At 50.4% G+C, this 27,242-nt stretch overlaps 1 protein-coding gene across 2 annotated transcripts in view; it reads left to right on the top strand.

Moving 5' to 3' along the window:
• The first annotated feature begins 5,013 nt into the window (after nt 1-5,013).
• Slc4a5 (solute carrier family 4 member 5) overlaps nt 5,014-27,242 on the top strand; it is a 78,772-nt gene continuing 56,543 nt past the window's right edge. Inside the window, exons 1-3 of one of the 2 annotated variants that reach the window (XM_042273527.2) lie at nt 5,014-5,086; nt 6,755-6,946; nt 17,637-17,766. In XM_042273527.2, the coding sequence (XP_042129461.1) occupies nt 5,014-5,086; nt 6,755-6,946; nt 17,637-17,766 (395 nt within the window). Of the gene's footprint in view, nt 5,087-6,754; nt 6,947-14,771; nt 14,878-17,636; nt 17,767-27,242 lie in introns of those variants that run through there. The other variant, XM_076567014.1, reaches the window with a different exon arrangement.

A 27,242-nucleotide genomic window follows, 5' to 3' on the forward strand; every position in this document is an offset into this window, starting at 1 on the left:
TCTCTGACGTCTGCATGTCTACTATAACAGGAACAGACACACACACACACACACACACACACACAATACAGAATTTCAAAGACAAAAGATCTTGGGTAAAACCAAGCAGAGAGAGATAAATCAATATTTCAGACTCAAGGCTGGAATACACCACAGTCATGAAATGCTCACCAGGTTGAAATTATCGATGAAACTGGAGAAGATATTTGGAGCAAAGTCCCCTGCCCATGCTGTTGTGGGCCCTCGTCAGCCCCTGCCATACCCTGGCCTGTCAGCCAATCAGGCATCCGTGCCTGACCCTGCGGGAGTGTCCCTGCCCCCGCCCTGATCACATGGCTGACCGCTACTGAACCCCAGAAGTCAATCTCCAGTGCCCCAAATACTGCTCAGCCTGGAAGCCACAGAAAGCCTTCCTGCCACCCAACAGGAGCCGAGCCAGGGGCTCTGGCCTCCCTGCGATTTGGAGCCTGGTGGCCACTGCTGAGAACACATGGGTAAGTCTGCAGCTTAAAGTGCCATAGACAAAGCATGTTTTTCTGAGGGTGGACTTGGAGTGTTGAGGTGTGATCGTCACACACCTCATCTCCAGAGGAGCCCTGGGTGTCTGACTTTCCTTTGAAGATGATGCTGTATTCATTCTTCTAGTGCCTTGAGTTCACTGGTTTGGGGTGTGAATTCTCCAAATGAATGGAGGGGAGCGGAGACGCTTGTGCCCTCAGAACCCTGGTGTGTCACTTCAGCTTGCTTCCGTCTGGTGGAAAAAGTCTCTTTCACTTCTAGGCCTGTACATTTCCGTCTGTCTTTACGATGCTTCTGAGCCTGGCAAGACTTTAGCACCCAGAAGCCCGAGGCTTGCCTCTCCTCCGCCCGAGAGTTGGAGGGAAATAGATTGCTACTGTTAGTATAACACCGGGGATGGAGAAAGAATTGCTAACTTTTCGTTCTGTATTTTTGTTTCTAGGTTGTGGGTATGGCACCTGCCAGTTGCTCAGGGACATTTCATTTTCTTGTCTTCCTCTCTTCTGGAGTCTAGGAGTTTGCTTGGCAGGCCTTAGCAACACACGAGCCTCCGGTTGGAAGGTGGCCTTTCTCTGGCTTCTTTGTTTGGTTTGGTTTGTTTGAGCCAGGGTTTCATGTGTCCTAGGCTGTCCTGGAACTGGCTATGTAGCACAGGCTGGTCCTGAACTCCTGATCCTCCTGCCTCCATCTCTGAAGTGCGGAGATGGCAGGCATGTGCATCCATGTCCACCCTCCTTTGTCTAGTGTCCCGCTCAGCTCCCCAAGGCCAGCATGGCCCTGTGTGGGGTTTATCAAGTCATTAGGTAAAATCATCCAGGTTGTACCAGAGGCTCACCAGACGCTGTGCTGTCTGGTTTAACATTCTTATCCATAAAGGTCAAAGGGCTTAAAAGACAGGTGGAAGAAAAAACTCGTAGATGGCAGAGCAGCGAGCGTCGTGCGAGCGTTCTCTAGGTAGTTCATGTCCAGAGCCGTGGCTGCCTAGCACTGAGGACAAATCAGCATCCTTTGCCTTTCTTCCCTAATAATCAGACTGTTTCATCCCGATTACGTCTGGTCCTCTGGTGCACAGATCTGAGCGGGTTTGCCTGAATCGATGTGCCCTGTGCATGGGGCAGGGCAGCGGGCATTTAGCTGGCAGATGATTCTGCCACTAGGGTTTTGGTGGTCCAGAGGTGCTGTACATCTTTGGGGCTGGCTAGTTCACCATGTCCAGCTACACTGGACATAAAGGCTGCTTGGGTGGGGCACTCTGGGTGTCTGTGTGCCAGGGTATCACTGACTCAGCCCCTCAAGTTCAGAGTATCTATCTTGCCAGGAAGGTTTTAGATTATTCTTGAGGATCCTGGATTCTGGGCTGGCAGCAGGGACATGGAAAGGTGCTGGCCAACATCTCGGAAGAAAAGAAAACTTGGCCTGAACTGGGAGTCATGCTCAAGGCCAAGGTGATTTGGGATCCAAAGTGGATGGGGAAATGGTGGTACTCTAGTTGGGCAAGGAAGGGTCTGGAGATAGGAAAGAGCTGTCCTTGCAGGCTCTTCCCTTTGCCGTAAGCCAGGGGCCATTGCCGTAGGTTTTGTGGTAACATATCACAGTGGGTGGTTGTAGGGGTTCGTACTCTAATCAACGGGAGGTGTTGAGAGACAGAGTCGGCTCATATAGGGCCCTGGGCTGCGGTGAGGCTGGAATTCAGCCAGCCCCCAGGGAGAGCCTGGAGCCCCAAAGCGGGAGACTGGCAGAAGCCTATGCCAGACCCCTCCCCTCACTCCTCTTCTTTCTCTTCCCTCCCCCTCCGTTCTCTCCCATTCTTCCCATCCCTTTCTCCCCTGGGCTTAGGAATCAGAAAGAATTCAGTTTGAATCCTGGTTCCACGAGAGCTGGCTCTGTGACTTGGGACAACTGATTTAACTCTCCTTGTTGCTGTTTCTTCCTCTTTTTTTCAGTGTGTGTGTGTGTGTGTGTGTGTGTGTGTGTGTGTGTGTGTGCGCCTCTGCGTGTGTGCATTCGCATATCAAGCTCAAAGCCATTGTGGGATACATGAGATGCTGTCTCAGGAGAGAAAGGAAGGTAGACATTTAGATAAAAGTACAGACACTAAAAGGGAGAGAGCTGCCCGATACAATTTAAAATATGAAAGTATTTAATTCATCATCATCATCATCATCATCATCATCATCATCATCATCATCATCTTCCATGTGTGCTGTTCACTTGTCATGCCAGTCTGCAGAGGTCAGGGACGACTCTGTGGAGTCAGTTCTCTCTCTCCACCTTTTTGTGGATTTGGGGCATCGAACTCAGTCCCTGGGCTTTGGGAGCAATGCTTTTACCCAGAGGTCATCTCACTGGTCACCATGGGATTTTAGATGGCTCATTTTAAAGGTAAATTGTTCACGATTCATGCTAGGAATTCATGCTAGGAATCCAGGAGTGGGCTGGGATTTTCTGAGAGCAGGGTTTACCCTTCATTTTTGTTCTTAAGTGGGGCTTTCCAGATGCGTTATGATGTCAAGATTCCTATCAGCAGAGGGCAGTTTTGCAAAGCTGATAAGATGGAGATGTCACCACAGTGAGGTGAAGGGGAGCTAGCAGACACCCTGGAGCTCTGTCACCCAGCTTGCCCTCCCACCAGCCCCGAGACTCCTTGCCACTGGCCTTTTCTTCTAGCTCTCCTTCTCTCCATCCCCCAAGACCGTTATTTCCACCAGTAGTGTTCAGAGTACTTAACAACCAATATGGCATCGACGCTGGCCTGTCATAACGGACAGCCGGATCAGGGAGACTACACACCAGCCATCAAACGTATAGAAAACAGCCCAAGAGATGTCACACTTGTTGGCACAATCGGTCCATTCTGTTTTGTTACTGTTGTTTGTTTTTGAGACAGGGTCTCACTATACAGCCCTAGCTTGGCCTGGAATTTACGGTGTAGACCAGGCTGCCCTCCCACGTAGAGCTCTGCCTGCCTCTGCTCCTGAGGCCTGGAGTGAAAGGTATGTTGCCAAGCAGGGCTCTTGTTAGTTGTTTCCTATTGTGCAAACGATTTTGAACGTGCAGGATGCCGTGGAGAACACACCAGGTGTGGTGGTGAACACCTTTAATCCCAGCACTCAAGAGGAAGAGGTAGGAGTGTCTCTGTGAGTCAGAGACTAGCTTGGTCTACACAGCAAACTTCAGGCCAGCTAGTGCTACATAGCGAGACCCTGTCTCAAAACAATAACAACAGAATAAAACTGGAAAAAAAATAACGGCGAACCTTTTGTACCAGTAACTCATAGCTATTGATCAATTCAGGTGTTCAAAATCTTGTAATGTCAACTTGAACACTTCTGTTATTTTTATGATAGAAGTATATTTTTAGAAACCTTAAGGTTAAGAACTCTGTATAGTTCCCAAAACAGACAATCTGGGTTTGAATTTCTCTTTCTCTAGTTTAATAGTAATTTAAATTCTTAGTACCTCAGTTCCATATCTGTATAACGGTACTGATATGGTTGGATGTGAAGCTGGAGATTAATGCCTTTAATCCCACTACTTGGGAGGCAGAGGCAGGCAGATCTCTGAGTTCCAGACCAACCTTGTCTAAACAGTGAATTTCAGGTCAGTCAGGGCTATACACAAACTTTGTCTCAAAATAAATCAATTAATTTTAAGTGGCTGGGTGGTAGTGGCACTCACCTTTGATCCCAGCACTCAGGAGGCAGAGGCAGGTGGATCTCTGTGAGTTCAAGGCCAGCCTGGTCTACAGAGCGAGTTCCAGGAGAGCCAGGGCTACACAGAGAAACCCTGTCTCAAACAAACAAGAAAAGATAGGCAAGGCTCTGGGCTGTATTCTCCACAGAGTAAATTAATACTGATACTAACGCTATAGCATTGATGAGACAATTCTGTTAAGTCAGACAAGGCGGCAAGCACTCAAAATATTGCCTATTAATGGTAGCCATTATCATCTTTATTTTATTTTTTAATTTTATTTTATATCATGTGTGTATGTGTTCTAGTAAACATGCATATGAATCTGTTGTACATGTGTAGGCCAAAGGTTAACCCAGGGTACCATTCCTCAGCATGTGTTTTGAGACAAGCTTTCTCATTTTTACCTGGAATTCTCAAATTCAGCTAGGCTGGCTGGCCAATGAGGCCCATGGATCCCTCTGTCTCCAATTCTCCATCACTGGAATTACAGATGTGCATCACCACATCTGGCTTTTTTTCCCCCTCAAGACAGGGTTTCTCTGTGTAGTTTTGGTGCCTGTCCTGGATCTCTCTCTGTAGCCCAGGCTGGCCTCGAACTCAAAGAGATCTGCCTGGCTCTGCCTCCCGAGTGCTGGGATTAGACATGAGCCACCACTGCCCAGCTTCACATCTAGCTTTTTAAAAGTGGGTTCTGGGGAGCAAACTCTGCTGGCAAGGCAAGACTTCACCGACAGCCATCTCCCTGGCCCCCTGCGCGTTTAATGTTCTGAAGCTGTGCTCATCTTTTCCTTCGCAGGGATGAAGGTGGAAGAGAAGGCTGGGGACAGAAAGCTGGATCCTACAATCTACAGGAGGAGACAGCCAGGCCAAGGTGATAGCACTTGGAAAACCTGATGTGACTCCCACGTGGGCCTGAGAATTCCTTGAGTGCCACCATATCAGCACTCCTAACTGGAGCCTGAAGAGAGCTGTCTCTTCCCTTCACTCTTGGCAGTGTGTCCGAGACGCTGGTGGGACCAGTCTACCGTGTCCTGGCAGGCATGTCCAACCCAGGCTCACAGGCGACTAAGTAGCTGACTGACCCAACCCCAAACCATTAGCTTACTTTAAAAACATTAGGATGGTCAGGTGTTTACGGCACATGCCTTTACTCCCAGCACTTGGGAGCCAGAGCAGGCAGATCTTGGAGTTCCAGGCCAGGTTGGTCTACAGAGCGAGTTCTAGGACAGCCAGGACTAGCACGCACGCGCGCACACACACACACACACACACCATCTCAAAAAGACCAACCCCCCCCCCCCCAAAAAAAAAGAAAAGAAAAGAAAAGAAATGATGGGCTGGGATAAAGCCTTTGCTGTTTGCTATGTGAGTGAAAAGCAGTTTAGTTCTCCAGAACACACGTAAATGTTGGGTGCCAGCGTAGACATCTGTAATTTCAGCCCTTGGAAGGAAGAAACAGGCAGGCTGGCCAGGTACACCAGTCCAGTCACCCAGCTCCGGTGCCTGAATGAATACCAGGAGAGTAATCGAGGAAGACATCTGACATCCATCTTGGCCTTCCACAAGCGCACAGTGTGTGCCTTCACATGAGCCCACACATGTGAACATGTGCACATGCCACCACCACCCCAGACAATTTTTTGACATTATTATTATTATTATTATTTGTAACTCAGTTGTGCAGTTTCTGAGGTGTGAACTTTGTAGTTGACAGTGTCAGGTCACACTGATAAACTACTGAACTGAACATGTCTCTAGGAACCGCATGACTGGGCATTTGGTCTGGGTGGATTAGGGCAGAGTTTCCCCCAACATAAAGCCATTGAATTTACCAGTGCTCCCAGCTATGATCAATGGCAGATACCAACATTTCGCAGATTCTGGAAACAGCAGTTCAGTTAGAACCTGCATGAGCGGCTGCAGGGATGTTGCTGTTGGTGCAGAATTGCTGGCTCCGAGCCCCGAAGTCTGTGGTGAACGGCCCCTTAAGAACAGGCTTAACAACATGTGATGTGATTTTTTTTTTCAACTGTGTGTCTGTTTGTAGTTCTGGGTACATGCAGGTGCAGATGCCCTCAGAGTCCGGAGTAGGGTATCAGGCCCCCTGGAGCTGAAATTACAGGCAGGTTATTGTGAGCTGTCTGTATGGGTGTTGGGAACCAAATTCAGCTCTTTATCAGCAGCATGTGATCTGAACTTCGGAGCCATGATGTTTTGGTTTTACAACGATGGGAAAAGAGAAGCATGCAGAAGAAAGCATGCTTCAAGTTTTGAATTTGGATTTATTTCCTGGGCTTGCTGACTGTCATGGCTGGGGAGAGGCAAGCATGAGAGATCCCACCCCCACCCAGTGTGTGCATTCGAACAGAACTCTTCCCAGCACCTGCTGGGTTGGTTCACAGGGAGAACTCTGTCTCCCCGAGTGTTGAGTGTTGGGACTTTGGTTCTATCCAGGGAGCCCACGTCTTCCATATTGCTTCTGAAGCTGTCTCCGTGACTGGGTTAGTCACTGCCTCCCCTCTCTGCGCTGTTTCCACAGATTTCCCTTCGATACACATTGGGTTTCCAGTGCCCAGTTGCTCTCAAAGGAAAAGTGACTCAAAGGGACATCTTTCAGGCCTGCAAAAAGTCCAGTGGGTCCTGCAGCCAGACAAACCACAGCAGGAGCTGCTTGGCCCAGGGCTCAGGGCCAGCAGCCGGGGAGGCGGCGTGGATTTTACCAAAAGGACCCGTAAGTTCTTTCGAGGGCATGTTCTGGAGAGCCAGCCCGCGGGTGGGCACAGAGTGGCCAGGTGGGGGTTCTCTGTAGAATATGGGCGGCATTCCGTGGGCTCGGCGCCGACTCTCAAGGCCCCACTGCTCCTTCCCTCTCACGGACACAGCGTGCAGTCAGTGTACACTAACCTGAAGCTCGCTATCCTTTCTCTGTGACGTGGAGAGCTGTGCTCTGGGCTGGAGGTATGGCTCGGAGCACTTGCCCAGCACGCATGAAGCTCTGGGTTCAGTGGCCGGCACGTGAGCCAGGCATGGTGGTCATGTGTTTGTAGCTCCAGCACGGTGTGTATGTGTGTGTGTGTGTGTGTGTGTGTGTATGTTCGTGTTTTCTCCTGGTTGAGGTTTGCAGAGGATTTTCATTGGACGCGGCCCCACCCACTTGCGGCCCCACCCACTTGCGGCCCCACCTACTTGCTTCTGTTACCTGCACTTTTGGTGTCAGATCCCAAGAATCACCAGTGGTACCATTGTCAAGGAGATCACTCTCACAGGGCGCACACCTTTAATCCCAGCATTTGAGAGACAGAGCCAGGTGGATCTCTGTGAGTTGGAGGCCAGCCTGGTCTACAGAGTGAGATCCAGGACAGGCACCAAAACTACACGGAGAAACCCTGTCTCGAAAATCAAAAAGAAAAAAAGAAAAAGATTACCCTCTATGTTGGAGGGGGAGTTTTGTGGCATGGGAATGTAAAAAGTATTTTTACATTTATTTTGGGGGTGGAGGTTTGTGTAGTGATGAAAGCGTGGAGTTCAGAGGACAACTTGTGGGAGTCAGTTCTCTCCTTCCATCACGTGAGAACAGGGAGCTGGGGTCAAGCTCGGGTGGTTGACCCCTGAGCCCTCCCTCCAGCGCCTGGTTTGGAAGTTTTGCTCTGGAGTCGTTAATGTATTTTGAGACAGTTCTTGTGGCTGGCACAGGGCATCTGGTTTCATGCTTTTGCAATGAGTATCCGTTGTTTACCAATACTGATTAACAACGTGACTCCTCTCCACATTGTATATTCCTGCCGCCCGGTTAAATACCAGCTGACCCCGCCTGCAGGGTTCGCTTCTAGACGCTCCTGTTTCCTTTGTCCCATGGCTAAGTGTCTGCTGTGTTCTATGTGGTTGTTTGCCAGGACTGTGCTGCTTCCATCTACTGAGGCTCTGTGGCACTATTTGAAGCAGACAGCATGATCGTCTTAGTTAATCCTGACATCACCTTGAGAGAGAGGTGTATCATTACCCCGTACTTATGCTAGGAAACCAAAGTTCAAAGACATGAAGCATGATACAGCCTGCAATCAGGGAAGCTGGGAAATTACCAGCTGACTCCAAAGCCTGTGTGAATGTGACTCTTCCTCGGTGGTTAGTCACCATGCTAGATGGGGGGACAGATTAAAGCCTTCCAAGTAGCCAAACTGGCTTATGGTGAAAGGGAATGGCTGGCTGGAAATAAAGGGAAATACTGGCAGAGTCTCTTCTTCCCTCCCTCCTTCCCCCCTCTCTTCTCCCTTACCTTTCTCTTAGTGTGATATAATTTAGGAACTCGATTTTCATAGGTTGTTCAAGCTGCATTCAGGCCTAGAATGTGAGATGATGATAACCCTCAAGCCACAATGAGCATGGATAAGAGACACACTTTCTGCCCAGGAAAAGAAGCATTTTCCTCATCTTAGAATCTCTTGAGAGGTCATAGAAGCAAGAGCCTTAGATGCACGAATTCACCTCCACTCTACTCAGCTGCCAATGAGAACTTGACCCAAGACCCAGTCAGATGGGGTAGGCCTGACCCAGGATGTCCCAGCATCCAGTACCCTCGTCTGTAGGTGGAAGGCTCTGGTGGAGGGCCATCTGCCCCAGTCTTCTCAGGGTGGAAGTATTTCTAGGGATGAGGGAGGCAGGACTACCAGCATTAAAATCATGACTATTCCAGGTGAACTGGATGGCTGGTCACACCAGACTATCAGGGTTACCAAAGAAGATACAAACAGATAAAATGCTTGACTCAGTCCATTGTGCCTAGTCAGCTCTCAGCATCTGTTGGGACACTTACACACGTTAACCCACACTAAGAGCACAGAGCCCAAGTCTTTTCCTCCATGAGCAGACATTTTTCTGGCTTGGTCAGCCTTACTGCTGCTGAGATGCTTGTAAACTCCTTCTGATGGGAGGGGACAAGGAAAAATTTGAAGCCATCTTCTGTTTACTGGGTATTGAACTGTTATAAGGCCATTAAAAAACCCCAAACTGGGGCTGATGAGATGGCTCAGCAAATAAGAGCTGGCTGCTCTTCCAGAGGCCCTGGGTTTGATTCCCAGCCCCCATGTGGTGGCTCACACTTGTCTGTATTCAATGCCCTCTTCTGCATCTGCAGGCACCAGGCATGCACCTGGTGTACAGACATACATGTAGACAAAACACCCATACACATACAATAAAATAATGATTAAAAAGAAAGCAAAGATCAAAACCACTCCAGGATAAGTGGCAGAGGAGAAGAAAGGCCATTTCCTATATAGATGCTGAGCCTCAGAGACCCAAGACTTTAGAATCAAGAGAAGAAAGGCCATTTCCTATATAGATGCTGAGCCTCAGAGACCCAAGACTTTAGAATCAAGAGAAGAAAGGCCATTTCCTATATAGATGCTGAGCCTCAGAGACCCAAGACTTTAGAATCAAGAGGCCTTTCATGTTGCCTTTCTTTCCTTCCTTCCCTTCCTACAACTCTCTCTCTCTCTCTCTCTCTCTCTCTCTCTCTCTCTCTCTCTCTCTCTCTCTCTCTCTGTCTATGTAGCCCAGGCTGGCCTTGAACTCCTGATTCTCCTGCCTCCACTTCCCAAATGCTGAAATTTACAGACATGTACCACCAGTGGTGCCAGGGATCAAACCCAGGGCTTTGTGCATGCTAGGTAAATGCTCTACCAGCTGAGCCACACACACACCCAGCCCTTCCCCCCATTTCTTGTGAGGAAGAGCAAAGGCACAGGACTAATTTCTCCCCAATCCAAGAGTTTCTGAAACAGACCGATTCAAATAGTCACACAAAGATGAAATATGACAAAAAGGCACGTTGGAGAGGAAAGGCTTTATTTCTTTCACTCACGGTCCCATATCACAGTCCATCATTAAAGCAGTGAGGGCGGGAACTCAGGTAGGGCAGGAACCTGGAGGCAGGAGCTGATGCAGAGGCCGTGGAGGGGTGCTGCTTACTGACTTGCTCCCCATGGCTTGCTCAGCCTGCTTTCTTATAGAACCCAGGACCACCAGCCCAGGGACGGCACCACACACAATGGGCTGGGCCTTCCCCAATCAATTAATTAATCACTAATTAAGAAAATGCTTTACAGGTCTGACCACAGCCTGATCATATGGAGGCATTTTCTTAATTGAGGTTCCCTCCTCTCAGATGACTTTAGCTCATGTTAAGTTGACATAAAATTATCCAGCACAGGTTTTTTGTTTTTTTTTTTTTTAAGATTTATTTTATTATTTTTAACTGTGTGGATCTGCATGTGAATGTTCAGATTCTCCAGAGCTCGATTTATAGACAGTTGTGAGCTGCCTGCTATATTCTGGAGTTGGTAATGGAATTTAGGTTCCAAACTCAGGAAAGAGCGGCAAGGGTTCTTAACCACTGAACCATCTCTCCCGAGGTCAAACTGGCCTTGACTCATAGCAGTCCTCCTGCCTCAGCCTCCCAAGTGTTATAGACATGAACCATTATACCAGGCCTATGTGACTTCTCTTTCCTTTTAAAAAAAAGGTTGATTTATTTTTACCTCATGTATATATGTGTGTGCCTGAGTGTGTGTGTGTGTGTGTGTGTGTGTGTGTGTGTGTGTGTGTGTGTACCATGTGCCTGCAGGTGTCCACCAAAGCCAGAAGAAGGTGTGTAAGCTCCTGGAACTGAATTGACAGGCAGTTGTGACCTACCTAATATGGAAGTTGAGAACTGAACCGGGGCCTTCTTTCTGCAAGAGTAACAAGCACTCTTAACCACTGAGCTCTCTGCCCCAGTCCCCTGTGCCCAGATGGGTGAATGCCTCAGCCATTTTGGCATTTCCAGAAATAACCTCTTCAGGAACAGGGCTTATTATACTCACACAGGCCAGCAGATCCAAAGCGGACAGAAATGGTCATAGTTTCTATGTCAGTTAAGGCCGTCTGTGGTAGATGTTTGCTGTGGTCAGCATTGCTGAGAAGCGCCCTCCCAGGTGACCTCCTGCCCTGGAACTAGAGCACGCTCTGGAAGAGAGGGCCTGCTCAGACCGTGTTTACTTTAGGGTACAGTTCATCTACAAGAGAGCAGCTTCAGTGGGCAGCTGAGTCTCAAGAGAGCGAGCCAGGGGAGGAAGGAGAGACTTCTAAGAATCGGGTGTCTGCCAGGAGGGGGTGTGTGAGCTCTCAATGCAGGAGAGCGTCTCACTCAAGGCAGAGGGACTGGCAGGCTTGAGCTGGAGGGTGATGCTGCGAGCTTGAATCTCCTCTCTGGGGCTGCATGGCCTCTTCCAGCTGCTTCGTGGCAGGTCTATTCCTCTTTTCTGTCTGCACCTCAGCTCCACATCTATGTGTTCACAATCCCAGGAACCACCAAGAAAGGCCGTCTAACTGAGAGACCCAATTCAAACTGTCCAGACATGGATCAGATGTCCAACTAACTACTCCTGACCTAATAGGTTATGGCCAGCGACCTAAGTCATGTTTTACCCAAAGACAGCTTTTTGGGGGGTGGGAAACATAGGCCGGGCAGATGTCCCCAGACATCCCCAGGAGGGATTCCTGTGAGCACAGATGGGCAGATTCTCTTCTCCTGCCTGAGAGAACACATTTGAAGTTTATGTAAAGCATCAGGAAAAGGAATTTTGTCAGCCATGAAAACAGGGCACAGGGCTTCCCAGTCCTCTCTCAAAGACTCACTTGGCTTGGCAAGAATGACCCTGGTACCCTCGGGTTCTGTCTCCCAGTCCCTGAATTCTGCGGCCCTGTGACACCCTCAGCAACCCGCGTCCCCTACAGCTGCACCCCAGCTCCTGTTCCCTGGATCTGAGGTACTTAGCTCCTTCCTTGTGGTAGCTAATCTCCCACTGATGATGAGTGTTAGTCACATTCACTCACCCAGAAAGTATTTGCGGAGTGCTCACGCTGTGTAAGCCCCGGGTCAGTGGGCAGCAAAGCCTTGGAAGTGGGGCAGAGCCTGACCTCGCAAAGCTGAGGAGGGAGAGACACAGACAGGCCCCTCAGAGCCTGAAGTCACTGACGGCTCCCCAAGGCTTTCCTAGGGTGAAGCCCATGCTTCTTGTCAGGGCGTGTGGTCACCAGATCACCCTGTGCTCTGCCCAGTGGGCAATCTGCACCCAGAGAGCTGCTCTGTGTGCTCCGTAAGTTCAGCCCCGCCACACATCCAATTTCCCTCCCAAGCCCAGGTCTTTCCTCTTCTTGCTCCTCCTCTCCATCTCCATCTCCTTCCCTCTTCTTCCTTCTCCCTCCCCACTCCTCCTTTTTCTTTCCTCTTCCTCTCTCTCTCTCTCTCTCTCTCTCTCTCTCTCTCTCTCTCTCTCTCTCTCTCTCTCTCGAAGATAGGGTCTCCTGTAGCCCAGGCTAGCCTGGAACTCACTACATAGTTGCAGCTGGCCTTGAGTTCCTGATCCCCCTGCTTCCACCTCCCGAGAGATGGAGTTACAGGTGTGTGCTAGCATGCTCAGCTTGCCTGAGTCTGTTCTGACGGTTGGGCCCACAGTATGCGCCTCTTGTAGTTATAGACCAGAGGGGCCGTTACTTGTGGCATTTCACATGATGAGGACCAGTGTGTGACATACTGTGTGCACGTGGGGTCACAGGACCTTAGAGAAGCAGTGGCCCAACATGCGATGAGCGAAGCCTTGAGTGGACAGAGGGGGGAGGGAATGATAGGGAAGGCCCGGGGAGAAGAGTGGAAAACCCACAGAAGTGTGTGGCAGGGTGGGACGGGACACTGAAAGGGATTGGGTCCCTGGGATGGTCAGGGCAGGGGACAGGCTGGTGACTGGTAGGAGGAAGGAGGGGTCTCAGCTACAAGCAACAATGGCCGGAATATCATCTGAAGGACTGGTTGTCCGCCGGCCACATTATGTGTATTATCTCAGTCATTCTCCACCAGAATTCAAAGTAGCAGATGTGATCGTTTCTACTTTATAAGTAGGGAAACCGAGTTGCAGGGAGCTTAATATTTTGCCATTATGATACTGCTAATAATTTACAGCATCAGGAGATGAATCTAGGTCTGGCCTCTTCTAAAATATTAATGGTCTCTCCAGTATCTTTTGATATCCTTCTTTGGGTGTTGAGATGGCCCCTACCTCTGGCTCAGTGTGCCTGCATTTGCTACCTAGTAGGACTCAGGAGGGGCTGGGCCAACCTCTCTCACAGTGTAGGGTAATCTGTGAGGCCAGGTCCCTCGGTGTGGGGACATGTGAAAAAGAACCTCCTGGGATGCCTACTGCTGGGGTCTGGGTGACAGTGAGTTTCCTTGGAGCCCTGCAGGAACCTGATCACCTGTTTCTTTAAATGGGCAAGATGGAAGCCAGGTGGTGGTGCATGCCTCTAACCCCTGCACTTCGGAGTGTGATACAGGAGAATGTCACAAATCGGAGACTAGCCTGAGCGCCGTAGCTAGACCTAGTCTCACAAAACAACAGGGGATTGTATCTCAGTGAGTAGAGGGCTGGCTTAGCATACGAAAATGCGGCCAGGACCCCGGCATGGGTCAGTACGTGGTGGGGGATAGAAGGCATCCCCAGGTCAGCTCAGCTGCACCAGAGGCTCTCTGTGGTGTCCACTGGCTCTCGGTTTTTGTCTGTGGACTGAAGGTTTGCATTGCACCATTACCAAGTCCCCTCCCAACTCTACGACTTGAGGCACTGGAGTTTGCAGCCCGCCCAGGGGCCTCAGTGACCTCTGCTCAACCTTGCATGGCCTAAGCACTTGCCCAGCCAAACCCAGATTAGGAATTTCTCAGAGAGCAAAGTAATTCCCCGGTGGGGTTCACACATACCCCCCAAGTGGCCAGCCCCTGCTGTCCACAGGCTGCCAGAACACATCCACTGAGCGACAGTTTGACATTCTGTCTCCGTAGTGGGTACAAACAGCAAGCCCAGGAATTTGGGTTTAAAGTCGGGAAGGAAGCTAATCCAGCTCCGTGTAACGCTACGGACCCCCCAGCAAACACCCCCCGCCCCATAACAACTCCCACCCCCACCCTATTCTCAGCGGTGGCGGACAGAACAGGGCCTGCCAGGCTGTTGCAGCGCGTCCACCTGCCACCAAAACCTTAAGATCTTAAGGAGGTCCTGGGGGTTTGCGCACAAATCCTACCGCCCTGCCTCAACCTTTATAAAGGAGCCTGAGGAGAGGTGCCCTGCTCTGCTGGAGCCTCCAGGTCTGTCGGGGAGGGCTCACGGGGATGGGGGTGGGGTGGCGAGGCGGGAGGGGCAGTTCTGGGTGTTCTCTCACAGTCCTCAGCTGCCACCACCCTGCTGCTGTGGAGCACACGGGTTCCTGCTTGAGCTTCATTGCTAAGCCTCCCCTCTCCATCAGGCCTCAGATCCCGCGCCCGCCACCCCACCCCCCACCCCCCTCTTTCTCTTTCGCTCTTTTCTCCCAGGATTTCCACGCAATCTCATGAGCTCTGTCTCTATTTTCTTTGCATATATTCCCCCCTCTCTCTCTAGCTGCAATCTCCCTCCTTCCCTCTCATCCTTCTCCCGCCCTCCTCCTCCCCGCCTCCCTTGCTGCTTAACTGGAACAAAAGTGAGTTTGTTCTGTGTGGGGAAGAGGATACGTGGAGGAGGCAGCAGCCAGAGAACAGGCTGGGGCCGGAGGCAGCACCAACCGCCGGAGACTCCCGAGCCCAGCTGTTCCAGGGAGCAGGTACTGCCCAGACAGGCTGGTCCTGGCACAGACCTCTGCCCTGTCTGTGCTTTCTAATCTGCTACTTCTTCAGGATCTGTCCGCGTCTTTACCTTCTTCCTGGCCTTGAGGGGTGTGGAAGATTCCAGATTTACGAAATATGGGGACAGAGGCCCAAGGGGGGTGTCACTGCCCTTTTACAGAGAACTGTGTGCGTTCCGAAGTGGCTGGGCTCCGGGGCAGCGGAGCGAAGGATGCCGCAGCCTAGGTCCAGGTCACTGGCGATGGTTTGCACCATATCACTGAGCCCAAGCTTTAGGTAATGGAGAGGCAGCCAGAGCGTTCCAACGGGAAAAGCACGAGTGCAAATCTACACGCCAAGAGTTTTGGTCAAGCTGCGGATGTAGCCCGGTGGTGGAGCGCTTGCTCAGCATACATAGGTCCTGGGTCGGTCCCCTGAAAAGCAAGATCAAAACAGAGCCGTGGTTATTGTACTCTGGTCCCATGGGGAATTGGTTTGTCTCCTTGGAATCAGGCAGCCATAGTGGTCTTCCAACTTGAAGGGAGAAAATTAGTTTCTTTTTCTTTTTTTTAAATGAGTTTTCTTAATGATCAGTTTTTGGATTTTTGTTTTGTTTTGTTTTGGGGGTTTTGTGTGTACTTGGTTGTTTTATTTTTTTGAGACAGGATCTCTCTTTGTAGCCCTGGCTGTCCTGGAACTCACTATGTAGACAAGACTGGCCTTAAACTTACAGAGATCCACCTGCACCTGCCTCCCAGGTACTAGGATTGAAGACATATACCACTATGTCTACAGGAATGATCCTCTTTTTTTTTTTTTTTTTTTTTTTTTAAAACAAAATTTCCTTAAACTCAAAGCCAGTGAAGTAAGTTTAAAACAATAGAACATTTTCAAGATCAAATGCATCTGAATCAATGAAGTCCACTGTGGACCTGCACACACGTGTAAGTTCCTAGCACTTTCTGCTAGGAAAATCGTCTCACTTGTGTAGACTGTGTGCTGCCCAGAGAGCACTGTGATTCCCAAAGTCCACTGCGTGAGACCATTAGGAACGGTTCAAGAGCAAGCTCAGGTGCTGGCTGGCCATGGATGGAGTGCCCCGAGGCAGGAGAGGCAGCGGGCAGTTGAGGTAGGACTCTGAGGATGGTGAGTGGAGGAAGGAGTCCTTCGGCCCAAGGGCGGTTGGTGGCAGCGTGGGGACTAGCAGAACGGAATCACTTCATACCCGCGCCGTTACTGTCTCACAGAAGCGGGTAGGAGCTGCAGCAGCTTATGGAGAGGCACGAAGGTCGGGGATGGCCCTGAGGGGCACAGGAAGGGTGCTGACAGGGGCAGGCAGAAGGCCGCACAGCCCAGAGGCTTTCTTCCGTGGGCTCTGAGCCTGGAGGCTGGGGTTGATGCGGGCCCATAAGGACCTTCTGTAGTCTAAGCCTTGGTCAGGGGATTCATGGGTCAGCAAGTGGCAGCTGTGAGATTCATGTCCAGATGGACTAGAGGCGCACTGTGTGACCTACCTTCTGGGACTCCAGGACACGTCAGAGATGAAGGTGAGGTCGATGCCTGGCTCTACTGGGAAGTTACGGGGAAGAGGTTAGGTGTGAACAGAGTTCTTGAAGATACTGACAATGGAGGACCTACGGATCAATAGAGAAGACAGAGTGGGAGAAACTGAGGAGACAGACCGGGAGAGAGGGGGAGAATGTCATGAGGTCTGCGGATGGTTCATGGAAGGTTGAATCAAGGGCTGCTGAGGAAGAAACTTTCTTGAAAACACAGGGGAGTTAGGAGGCCACAGGAGCCCAGGGCTGCCTTTCGCCAAGGCACTGTTCATCGTTTGATATCTCGTCATCCCTCTCCCGGGCTCAGTGTGCTGCAGCCACACTGCCCACACAGTCCCACCACAGGGTAGCTACAACACTCAAGCACACTTCTTCCTGATGTGTTCAAGTCACGACTCAAACGCCTTTCTCAGAGGGGCCTTTTGTGACCAGTGTGTGCTCTACAGCCTCCCCTGGGTATCTTGTCTTTTTCAGAGCACTCAGCACTATCCCAAATGGTCATAGGTGGGTCTGTTTACCTGCTTATTACCTGACTCTGCCATAGCACAACCTTAGCAAGCACGCGGGTCTTCTTCACGGCTTTACTTTCCAGTACCCAGGATGATGCCTGGCACAGAGTGGGGGTTGCTAGACGATGGGAAGAGGGTGTGAGGTGGGGGGAGGAAAGAAGGTGCCTGAGAACTTCAGGAGGCGACTTCCAGGGGGCCACTGGTGAGGAGGCAGAACACCCAGGAATCAGGCCCACCTTGCCAGTGAGGAACGAGCCCACAGGACACTAGCCCATCCTTCCCCTGACTGACTGCCTCTTCCCATCACTGACTGGCTTGGGACCCAGAGGAGCAAGAGAGAGCTCTAACTTTTGTGCCAAGTGAAGTTGGGTCAGGCTGTTCTTCATTTCACTTTTCCGTTCCTGACCTGCTGCTGCTGCCATGGCTTCCACCGTTTCCCAGCCTTCACGGCCACTTATAAGACCCTGAATCTAAGCCCAGACCGAATCCTGTGTCTCAGAGACTCACACCTGCATCCAGTGCAAAGGGACCAGAGTTCAGCCTAACCCAGACTGTGGACTGAGTCTTAGTGAGTCAAGAAACACTCCTCCCCTGCTTCTCCCCCACCCCCTACCTGCTCCGGTCCTGTTGGCCTTGTGGCCTCCTGACCTCTGCAGGGCGCTCGGCAGACCCAGCTCCTTCCTTTTCCAGGGTCTCCGGCTGCTGAGCAGCTACAGGACATCCTGGGGGAGGAAGATGAGGCTCCCAACCCCACCCTCTTCACAGAGATGGACACTCTACAGCATGATGGGGACCAGATGGAGTGGAAGGAGTCGGCCAGGTGAGAGGGGGCTGGGAGGAGGGGGTGTCGGGGGCATAGGCTGGTGGGAGACGGCACCTCACAGCTTGAGTCCTGCCAGGAGCTCCCCCAACTTATGAGCACCTTCCTATCTGCCCTTTTTGGTGTCTAGAACTGTAAACACTGAGGAGCAAACGTTGTCATTGTCAACGAAATGAAAATGCAAGAACTGAGGGGCCAGCTCAGTTGGCAAAGTGGCTGGAGGAACCTGAGTTCTGTCCCCAGAATAAGCCAGCGGTGGTGCTGTGCCAGCCAGGAGGTGGAGATAGGCAGATCCCAGGGGCACATGACCAGCCTAAGTTCCTGAGCATGAGAGAGTCTCTAAAGAATGGTGGGTAGACACAGAGGAACAAGCTTGTCCTCTCATCTTGAGACACGCGTCTGCACACACATGTGCACGCTCACACACATGAATAGGTAGGCCTATACACATTTACAAACACACACACAGAGCATCTAAACAGAATGATAAAACAGTGACTCATGAGACCCTGGACGAGGACAAGAAGGCCATGTATCCTTTCATGTCAAATGGTTCAAACTAAATGCCACAGAGGGGAAAGTACCCGTCAGGCTGGAGTACAAGCGGGGCATTCTGCAGGAAGGAGGGGCCGAAGTCCGAATGGCGGGGAAGGGTCTAGGATTGTTAATCTCAGCAGTTTGGATAAGCAGAGGCAGAGCCGTGGAAGGAAGCATGGGGAATTCGGGGCCCAGTTAGTGGATACAGTGCTAGCCAGGCAAGTGTGAGAACATGAACTTGGACTCCTAGAACCTGTGGAAAAACCTGGGCCGGAGTGGTGGTCGCCTGTAATCCCAGCACTCAGGAGGCAGAGGCAGGCGGTTCCCCAGGACACTGACTACCTGAACTAGTCAGAATCTGTGAGCTGAGCTCTGGGTTAAGGGAAAGCACGTACGTCAATAAACAGAATGGAGAGCGACTGAGGAAGACTTCAGACGGCAACTTCAGCCCTGCCCACCCCACACACGTATATATACTGGGACACATACCCACATGAACATATACACATGCATGCACACCACACAGGCATGTACATGGGAAAAAAAAGAGCATGAAGAGAGAGCTCCGTGCACAGGAAAGAAAGAGGAAATCTATCTAGGTTAGTGGGGAGCTGAAGTTAGGTTAACATTGGTATTATCATATCCCCAGTGACAGAGGGACCTCTGAACCAAACAGAACAGGTTAATAGTCCCCTGTGCTCCCAAAATTCAAGAAGAAGGGAGGGAAAGGCAGGAACAACAGGAGGAACTGGGAGGGATCCTGAGAGCTGGAAGACAGAATTCGTGCTGTTCCTCAGTCTTTCTGTGCCTTCAATTACACCCCTCTTTCCTAGAAAAGTAATATTTTTGTTTCATTTCTCTGTGTAGCCCTAGCTGTCCTGGAACTTGCTCTGTGGACCAGGCTGGCCTCGAACTCAGCGATCTGCTTGCCTCTGCCTCCCAGGTGCTGGGATTAAAGGCTTATGCCACCACCCATCAAGTAATAATTTTTTTAACCTCTGCTGGGTAGGGTGTGTGTACGTGGGTGTGTTTTCCTGTCTTGGGGCACACATAGCCTTGTGTGTATGTGGAGTATCAAGGTTGATAATCTGGTATCTTTTCTCAGCTGATCTTCACTTTATAGTCTTAAGACAAGGTCTCTCTTGTGTCCAGAGCTTTCCCATTCAACTAGTCTGGCTGGGGTGGTTAGCTGGCTTGCTCTACTTCCTCTGTCCTGAGATGACAAGCGGGAGGTCACACTCATTTGGCTTTTACACGGAGATCCAAATCTCGTCCTCACACTGGAATGGCAGACACGTTTGCTGCTGAGCCATTTTTCCATGCAGGAGAAACCATTTTGATTTTATAAAGTTAAAATCCAAGCCGTGGCTGTGGCTCGGTTGGTAAAGTATGTGCCTAGCATACACAAGGTCCTGGGTTTGATTCCCAGCACCACACAAGTCAGTGGTGGAAGCCCACAGCCATAACCCTAGCACTGAAGAGATACAGAAGCAGGAGGATCAGGAGTTCAAGGTCATCCTCAGCTACATAGCCTGTTTAAGGCCAGCCTGGAATACCTGAGACTCTGTCTCAAAAAAAAAAAAAACAAAAAAAAAAAAAAACCAAAAAACGAAGCATGATTAAATTAACTCATTTCCGGGCTGGAGAGATGGTTCAGCCGTTAAAGGCTAGGCTCACAACCAAAAAATATAAATTAACTCATTTCCATCAAAAGAAACCAGAGGCTAAGGAATAAGATTTGTCAGATGGAGCTGTACTTTGGACTATGGCAAAGCCTGAATAGTTGGAAATACATAAACTCACTCCCAGCTGTGCCCAGGACAAGGTCTGCATGAGACCACCGTGACACCCCGAGCCCGAAATTTCCCTCTGTGGCCTGGGCAGTTGCTGGGCAGATGGACGTTCTTATTCCCACATCCTCGGGTCTCTCTGCTGCAAGGGTGTCTGGAAGAAGGGCCACTGAGAGGAAGAAGGTGCTGCTGGGCTCAGGGAGGAACCAGTCTGCAGCCCCAGAGCTGTGGCCCTGTACCCCTGTGCAAACCCAGGAGCCTTTCCTCATTCATGGTTCACTGAACCCCAATGCGCTAAGAGACTGCAGCCTCACCCCGTTCAAGCCCCGCAGTGACCCTGAGGAGGGCAGAGCTGGAATCTGGCTTCTGAGTGTGGAGGGACTGGTAACGCACCAAGGGTCAGAGATACAGGCAGTCAAGTCTGCACGGCCCCCAGGCCTGTCTGACCCCCCCCCAGCTTGAGGTCTCTTGTGCTTTGCTATGTGCTCTCAAGGATCTTAGCCATTTCCCTGTCCCTTGCACCCCCAACTTCTAGTGACTTGTTTTGACTACCAGGGAAAGACACAGGACTGAAGGCAACTCTTTTGGAGTTGGAGCTAAATGCAGACAGCTGCGGAGCCTGAGACCTCTGTACCTCTCTCCAGGGCTCACAAGATGGGAAGGACCGTTCAAATGGCCAGAGCCTTCTAGAATACTGCTGGTCAACACCTCTGAGGGGCAGGTGTCTGAAGCCAGCCTGCCTTCTAGTCAAGTGAATAGAGGAGAAAAAGGCTTAAAAAGACCCAGGAAAGAGGCATGGCCTTCTCTTCTCTTTGCACAGTGTGTGCACCCAAAACCTCTGCCTCGAGGGGTAGTCCATGGCTTCAATTCCACCACTCCAGACCAGAGGCAAACTAGGAGTTTGCCTCTGTGAGTTCAAGACCAGCCTGGTCAACACCATAGTGAGCTCCAGGCCAGCTAGGGCTACACAGTGTATGTTGTTAAAAAACAATTAAAGAACAAAACAAAACAAAGAACAACTAACAACCATCCAAAACAAACAAACGAACAAAACCCAAAATAAGAACAAAACCCAAAAGTAGAGGTGCTTAGTCAGTCCTGCTTGGAATTTGTCACCCAGGCGCAAGAATGGCAAGCATTTTCTCTCAGCTAAGTGATGGTGGGACCCACCTCAGGAAAGCCAGAAGTCTCAGAAATTTCCAGAATCAAAGAGCCAGCAAATCCCCGTGGACTAACAGAAGGCAGCTGAAGGGAGTGAAGAATGGCGTGTCATTACAGATCCCCAGGCCCTGGCATGAGGGGTCTAATCACACCCAACATCAAAGAAAGTGGGGGAGGGGTCCCTTTCAGAAAAGTATTTAATTTGTTGCAGGGAGCACTTGCTTTATTGAGTTAGGAGATTAAGAGAGCGAAAATCTCAAATCCGCAAGGAATTTTCCCTGGTGGTGCTTTGTCGTGTTTATTAGTTTGGGGGACATTTCAGACTCTTGAAGGAGTCACTGCTGGATAGATTTAAGTGGCTTTTGGAGCGCTGCTGAGCCTTGCCCCGTGCACATAATCGGGACTGTGTGTGTGGCGGCGGTGGCGGCGGCGCTTCTGATGTGATCGATGGTGGAAGGCCAGGCTGCTAATAAGAGAGACTGTTATTAGCTCGTCTCTCTGGCATTCCCACATGAGAAGTCTGGCTGGCTATTCACTGATAATGACCTTGCCCGAGGGAGGGCTGTATCAGGTGAGGTAGGGGTGACCCACCCGCCCCATATTATGAGCCGAATCCCTTTCTCAAACCCACACTTGCCTGACTGCAAGGAAGAGGCTGGCAGGAGAATTGTCCAGGTTGGAACCGACCCAAGTGTATGAGGGCCCTTCAGGGTTACTCAGAAATAACTAGAGCTTAACGCTCAAGAGCCTTGAGGGCGAGTTCCAAATCCAAGCTGCTCTGGCTTCCACTCAGCAGCCCAAGAGCAAGAACTTGCCAGAAGGTTCTTATGAGATACATACACTCTGAGAACATTCCTGTCATGACTAGAAAAGGGCCAAAGGGTGCATGAGAAATGGGTCAGCTTAGCTGAGTTGGTGCATTCTTTTTTCCCTTTTTGGATCTCATGTAGCTCAGGCTGGCCTCAGACTTGCTACGTAGTTAAGGACGGTTTCGAATTCTTGCTCCTCAAGCTGCCTGGTTTATGTGGTGCTGGGAATGGAACCCAGGGCTTCATGCATGCTAGGCAAGCACTCTATCAAGTGATCTACAGCTCTAGTTCCACAGGAGGACACTTTCCAAAGTCCTGAATGGTTCTGCATATGTCAACAGGATGGAGGAAGCTTGAACTTCCCACTTCAGCCTTGCACTTGTTTTCATTTATGATCTTGCATAATGCTCCCTTAGAATAATCTCCCTTCTCAGTGTGGGGCACAAAGCTCCTCCAGCCCTCTGGGAAGCCTTGTTGGACCAGAACTACTCCCTCTTTATAAATCAGAGGACGATTTATAAATTCCTCTCAGTGTGGAAGTCAACAAACTTCATTCATTCATTCAAATATTTACTAAGATCTTGCTGACGGCAAGCCTTGAGCCAAGTGCTAGACATTTAAAAATGGACTGTGGCAGATGCTCTCATTGCTCAGCTGGTTTCTCTGTAAGGATGCACAGAGTCAAATAAGAGGGTATTTGGTAATGAGGATGAAGTGAGTGTACAGCACAGAGACATGACAGGTCAAGAAAGGCTACCTGGAGAAAGATTGTTCACACCAAGATGGGAGGGTGGATCATGTTAGCACAGCAAGGATGTGCAATGCAGAAGAGGCCCCTGAAGCAAGGGGCTGGGGAGATAGCCTGATGTGGAGCACTTGCTTAGCATGGACCCAACACATGAGATGGAGTGTGTTCAGGGTGGTACAGCTAAAGACCAAGATGGACAGCAGAGACTGGGCATATGTTCCTTGTGGATGGAGAATATGGCAAGGCTATCAGCATCTGCTATGGTCCATGGGCAAGGACATCAGCAGGTCTCATGCTGGCTGAGCTATGGAGACTGAGGTTGATGCTGAGAGTTTGGGGAACCTGAAGACTTTTTGTAAAAAGACAGAGTTCTGGATGTGAGACAGACCTTTGGTTTTAGTGCTGAGAAGAGATAAAAGGAAAAGGTGTAGGTTGGGGAAATGGCTCAGAGATGAAGCCTGGGCTGCACAAGGTGAGAGACCATGTTTGGAAGTCAGTTGATCATTTGGACAGCTCTGCTGAGGGGTTTGTCTAAGAGCAGAAGTCTCTGAAACAGAGTGTGGGCTCAAGGGAAGTCTCCAGCTTGATAGATAGATAGATAGATAGATAGATAGATAGATAGATAGATAGATAGATAGATAGATAAATAGATAGATAGACAGATAGATAGATAGACAGATAGATAGATAGATGGTAGATAGATAGATAGATAGATAGATAGATAGATAGATAGATAGATGATAGACAATTGATTGATAGATGATTGATAGATGATAGATAGATAGATAGATAGATAGATAGATAGATAGATAGATAGATAGATAGATAGATAGATAGAGACAAAGCGACAAAGCCCAGGCTGACCTCGAACTTACTATGTGGCAGAGGATGACTTTGAACTTGTAATCCTTCTCCCTCCACCACCTGAGCTGAGATTAAGGTGTGGGCCACCAGAACACTTGCAGACAGTGTGTTTGTGTGATTATACAAGTTCATATGTGTGTACGTGAACATGTACACGTGTTCACATGTGTGTAGAAGCCAGAGGTCAGTGTCGGGTGTCTTCCTCCATTGCTCTCCACCTTATTTTTGAGGGCTCTCTCAGTGAGCCTGGGGTTCACCAGTTGGCCAAGCTGGCTAGCACTAAGCTCCAGAGACCTGCCTATCTTTGCCCTGCTGCCTCCCCCACCCCCTCCAGGACCGGGGTTACAGGAGCACCCCACTACCAGGCCTTTTCTGTGGGATTCCAACTGGTGCAGCCTCTCTCCAGCCCCCCACACCCGGGTTTTTATACAGTCCCATGTCCAAATGCCACCTCCCTGACATGCTAAGCAAACTCATGGCCAACTGAGCCCCATCTCCAGCCCCCATACTGCCCCTGTTCATGCACTATTGAGTGTGGAACCCAGGTCCTTGTGCATGCTAGGCCACCGCTGAGCTGTGGCCTCTGCTTTGGTCTCTGAAGATGAGGGATGGGAGCCTATTGGGTGTCAATAGAAATGGGGCAGAAGAAAGACTGGCTTGAGGGAGCGGGGAGCTGAGAGGGGCTTGCTGAATAGAGCCAGGCCCGGGGCGCAGGGGGGGCTCCCCACAGGGTTGAGGAGGGAGCGAGGGAGGGGGAAGAATAGCAGGGAGGAGCTGCGGGCTGCTGGTATCCAGGAAAGGGGGTCCAGGTCTGTGGTTGTTGTGTTTCTGAGCAGTGGAGTCGGCTGTGGAGATTTGAGGTCCGGTGGAGGTTTCCAGAGCTGTCACCTTCTGATGACCCACTGGTCTGAACGATGGAGACTGCTGTCACCAAGCGGTTTTTCCATCTGGTGTCCACCTACTTTCTCTCCTCTTCCTTGACTACCACACACACACACACACACACACACACACACACACACACACCTGAAGTTTGTGGTGAGCACACAGGAGTGAGTGTGTACATTCAGGAATGTGTGTGTGCATGCAAGAGAGGGCGAGGGAGAGGGGAGGGAGGGAGGGACAGAGGGAGGGAGGGAGGGAGAGAGAGAGAGAGAGAGATCAACTTCTGGTGCTGTTACTCAGTTGCTATCTACTTTCTGTGTTTGGTCTCTTTTCCTTCCACAATTATCTGTTTGTGTGTGCCAGTGTGTGGGGAAGAGTGCACATGTGCCACGGCGCATGTGTGGAGGTCTGCTGACTTCTTGGTGGCGAGCACCTTCACCCACCAAAGCCACCATGCCTGCTTCCTTCTTTTGAGATAGGCTGTCTTGTTGGCCTGAAGCCTGCTAATGTAGCTAGACAGGCTAGCCAGCAATCCCCAGACATCTGCTCATCTCTGTCTCCACCACGGCGTTGCAATCTCACATCAATCAGGGCTCCCAGGATGCCTCAAGTTATCTTAGTTACTTCTTTCATTCTAAAACAAGACAAGACAAACAAACAAACAGCTGTGTTAGGTCCCTCCGGAGTGAAGACAAGCGAGCCTGAACTTGTCCTCTGAGTTCTAGCACAGGTAGACACTGGGGAACTTTTTCTGTTGAAGGATGGATGGGATGAGAACACCTTGGGCTTTGGGCTCATGAATAGTATCTTCTCCTGCCTCCTCTTTCTCCTCCTCCTCCTCCTTCCCTCCTCCTCCTTCCCCCCTCCTCCTTCTCCCCCCCTCCTCCTCTCCTCATCCTCCTTCTATTCCTCCTCCTCCTTAAACAACACCTTAAATAAGTAACAAAAGCTGAGCCTTCGATGGCTCAGCTCAGTGCTGCAGGCCAGGTGACCCGAGGAACCCACATAAAAAGCTGGATGTGGCGGGGTGCATCTGTAACCCCAGCACCCCTATGGGATGGGAGAGGGAGCATCGGAAAGCCAGAAGCTCTTGGGGCGACTGGCCTGGAGTAGGCAGCGCAGCCGCAGAAACAAGCTAGCCCCTGTCCCGACAAGGTGGAAGGCGAGAGCCAACCTCTGCAAGTTGTTCTCTGACCTCTGCATGTGTGCCATTGCATGTGTACGTGCACTCGTGTGTGGAAAAACATCCCTTTTAAAAGTTATTATTTTGGGGGGGCGCGGGGGGGGCATGTATGTCTGTATGCCATGTGTGTGCCTGGTGCTCACAGAGGCCAGAAGAGGGCATCAGAACCCGTGGAACTTTAGAATTACAGAAGGTTGTGAGCGGTCATGTGGGTCCTGGGAATTGAACTCAGGTCCTCTAGGAAAGCAGCCAGTGCTCTTAACCACTGCCCCATCTCTCCAGCCCCGAGAAACTGTTCCATCTGCGCTGGCCATACAAAAAGGCTGCAGGCACTCCTAGCTCAGGGGGCCTTCTTTTCTGACTCCTGACCTAGTGTGAAAGGCAGGCGTGTGCTCAAATACAGGGTAACTGAGACCCAGGATAGCGTGGGCAGGGTTTGAGAACACAGGCCCTGTGTCAAAGGACTTGTCCCCAGACCCTGTCTCTGGCAAGCTGCATGGCCTTGGGGAGGGTAGCTGTCCTCTAAGGGCCTCAGTCTCCTCATCTGTGGAGAACAATGGAGTAATACATGTCACGTGTATTACATGTCTCCAATAATTCCCAAGTGCCAGATATCACCAAAGCCTTGCCGAGGTTCTTGTTTGGGTGGGAGCTCCACCTCAACCCCTGGCACCCTGGCATCCCTATACCCAAAAAGTCTGGAATGTTTGGAGGGAGTCTGGTGGAAGATCCACCTCAACTCCCCTCCCCTGTCTCTTTCCCTAAGCCTGTCCCTCCAAAGCCTGCCAAACAAAGCTCCTTCTCCAGAGAGGCTCAAGACTACTCGGACAGGGTATATAAGTGGTGTCCCCGAAAACAGACATGTGGTTCTTCTGGTCTCTCTTCCCTGTCTCCTCTCTGGGGGCCCAGAGAATCCCCCAGGAACTCTTTACCCATTAAACCTAGGCTTTTCTAATTTGGTCTAATTTGGTCTGATTTGGATTGCTGCATTGGTGGAGAGGCTTATCCATGTGTAAAAAAAAAAAAAAAAAAAAAAAAAACGTACCAGTTCTTAGGCCAGCATAAAGGAAGACTGAATTACAGAGAGCCAGGTAACCGTGGCGGGAAGAAAGCGGGTTCATTCCTGAAGAGTCTCAGAAAGAGGACCCCATCTGTCTGGTCCTGGTCTCAGGCATGTCTCATCTTCTGAGATGGAGGCTTCTGGCTCCTTATCCTGACTCTATTAAACAATGGAATCACTTAGCCAACGTGTCTCATTTTGATGCTATACTCAGAAACATCTTGATGATAATTTGACTTTTCCCATATGTCTACCAAGGAGAGAACACAAGGGCTGGAAGGGGAGAGAGACCAGCCTCTCAACGGTTACAAATCCTACTGTAAAACAGCAAGTTGTCCGTTAGGTTTATACATACACTCTATTGAAGCTGGTCGTTATTAGCGTCTATCTGATCAGCTCTAGGGCCGAAAGGATGAAGTTATGCTTCTGGTGCTTGCCA

Source organism: Peromyscus maniculatus, chromosome 3 (genome assembly GCF_049852395.1).
Source record: "Peromyscus maniculatus bairdii isolate BWxNUB_F1_BW_parent chromosome 3, HU_Pman_BW_mat_3.1, whole genome shotgun sequence".
Lineage (NCBI taxonomy): Eukaryota > Metazoa > Chordata > Mammalia > Rodentia > Cricetidae > Peromyscus > Peromyscus maniculatus.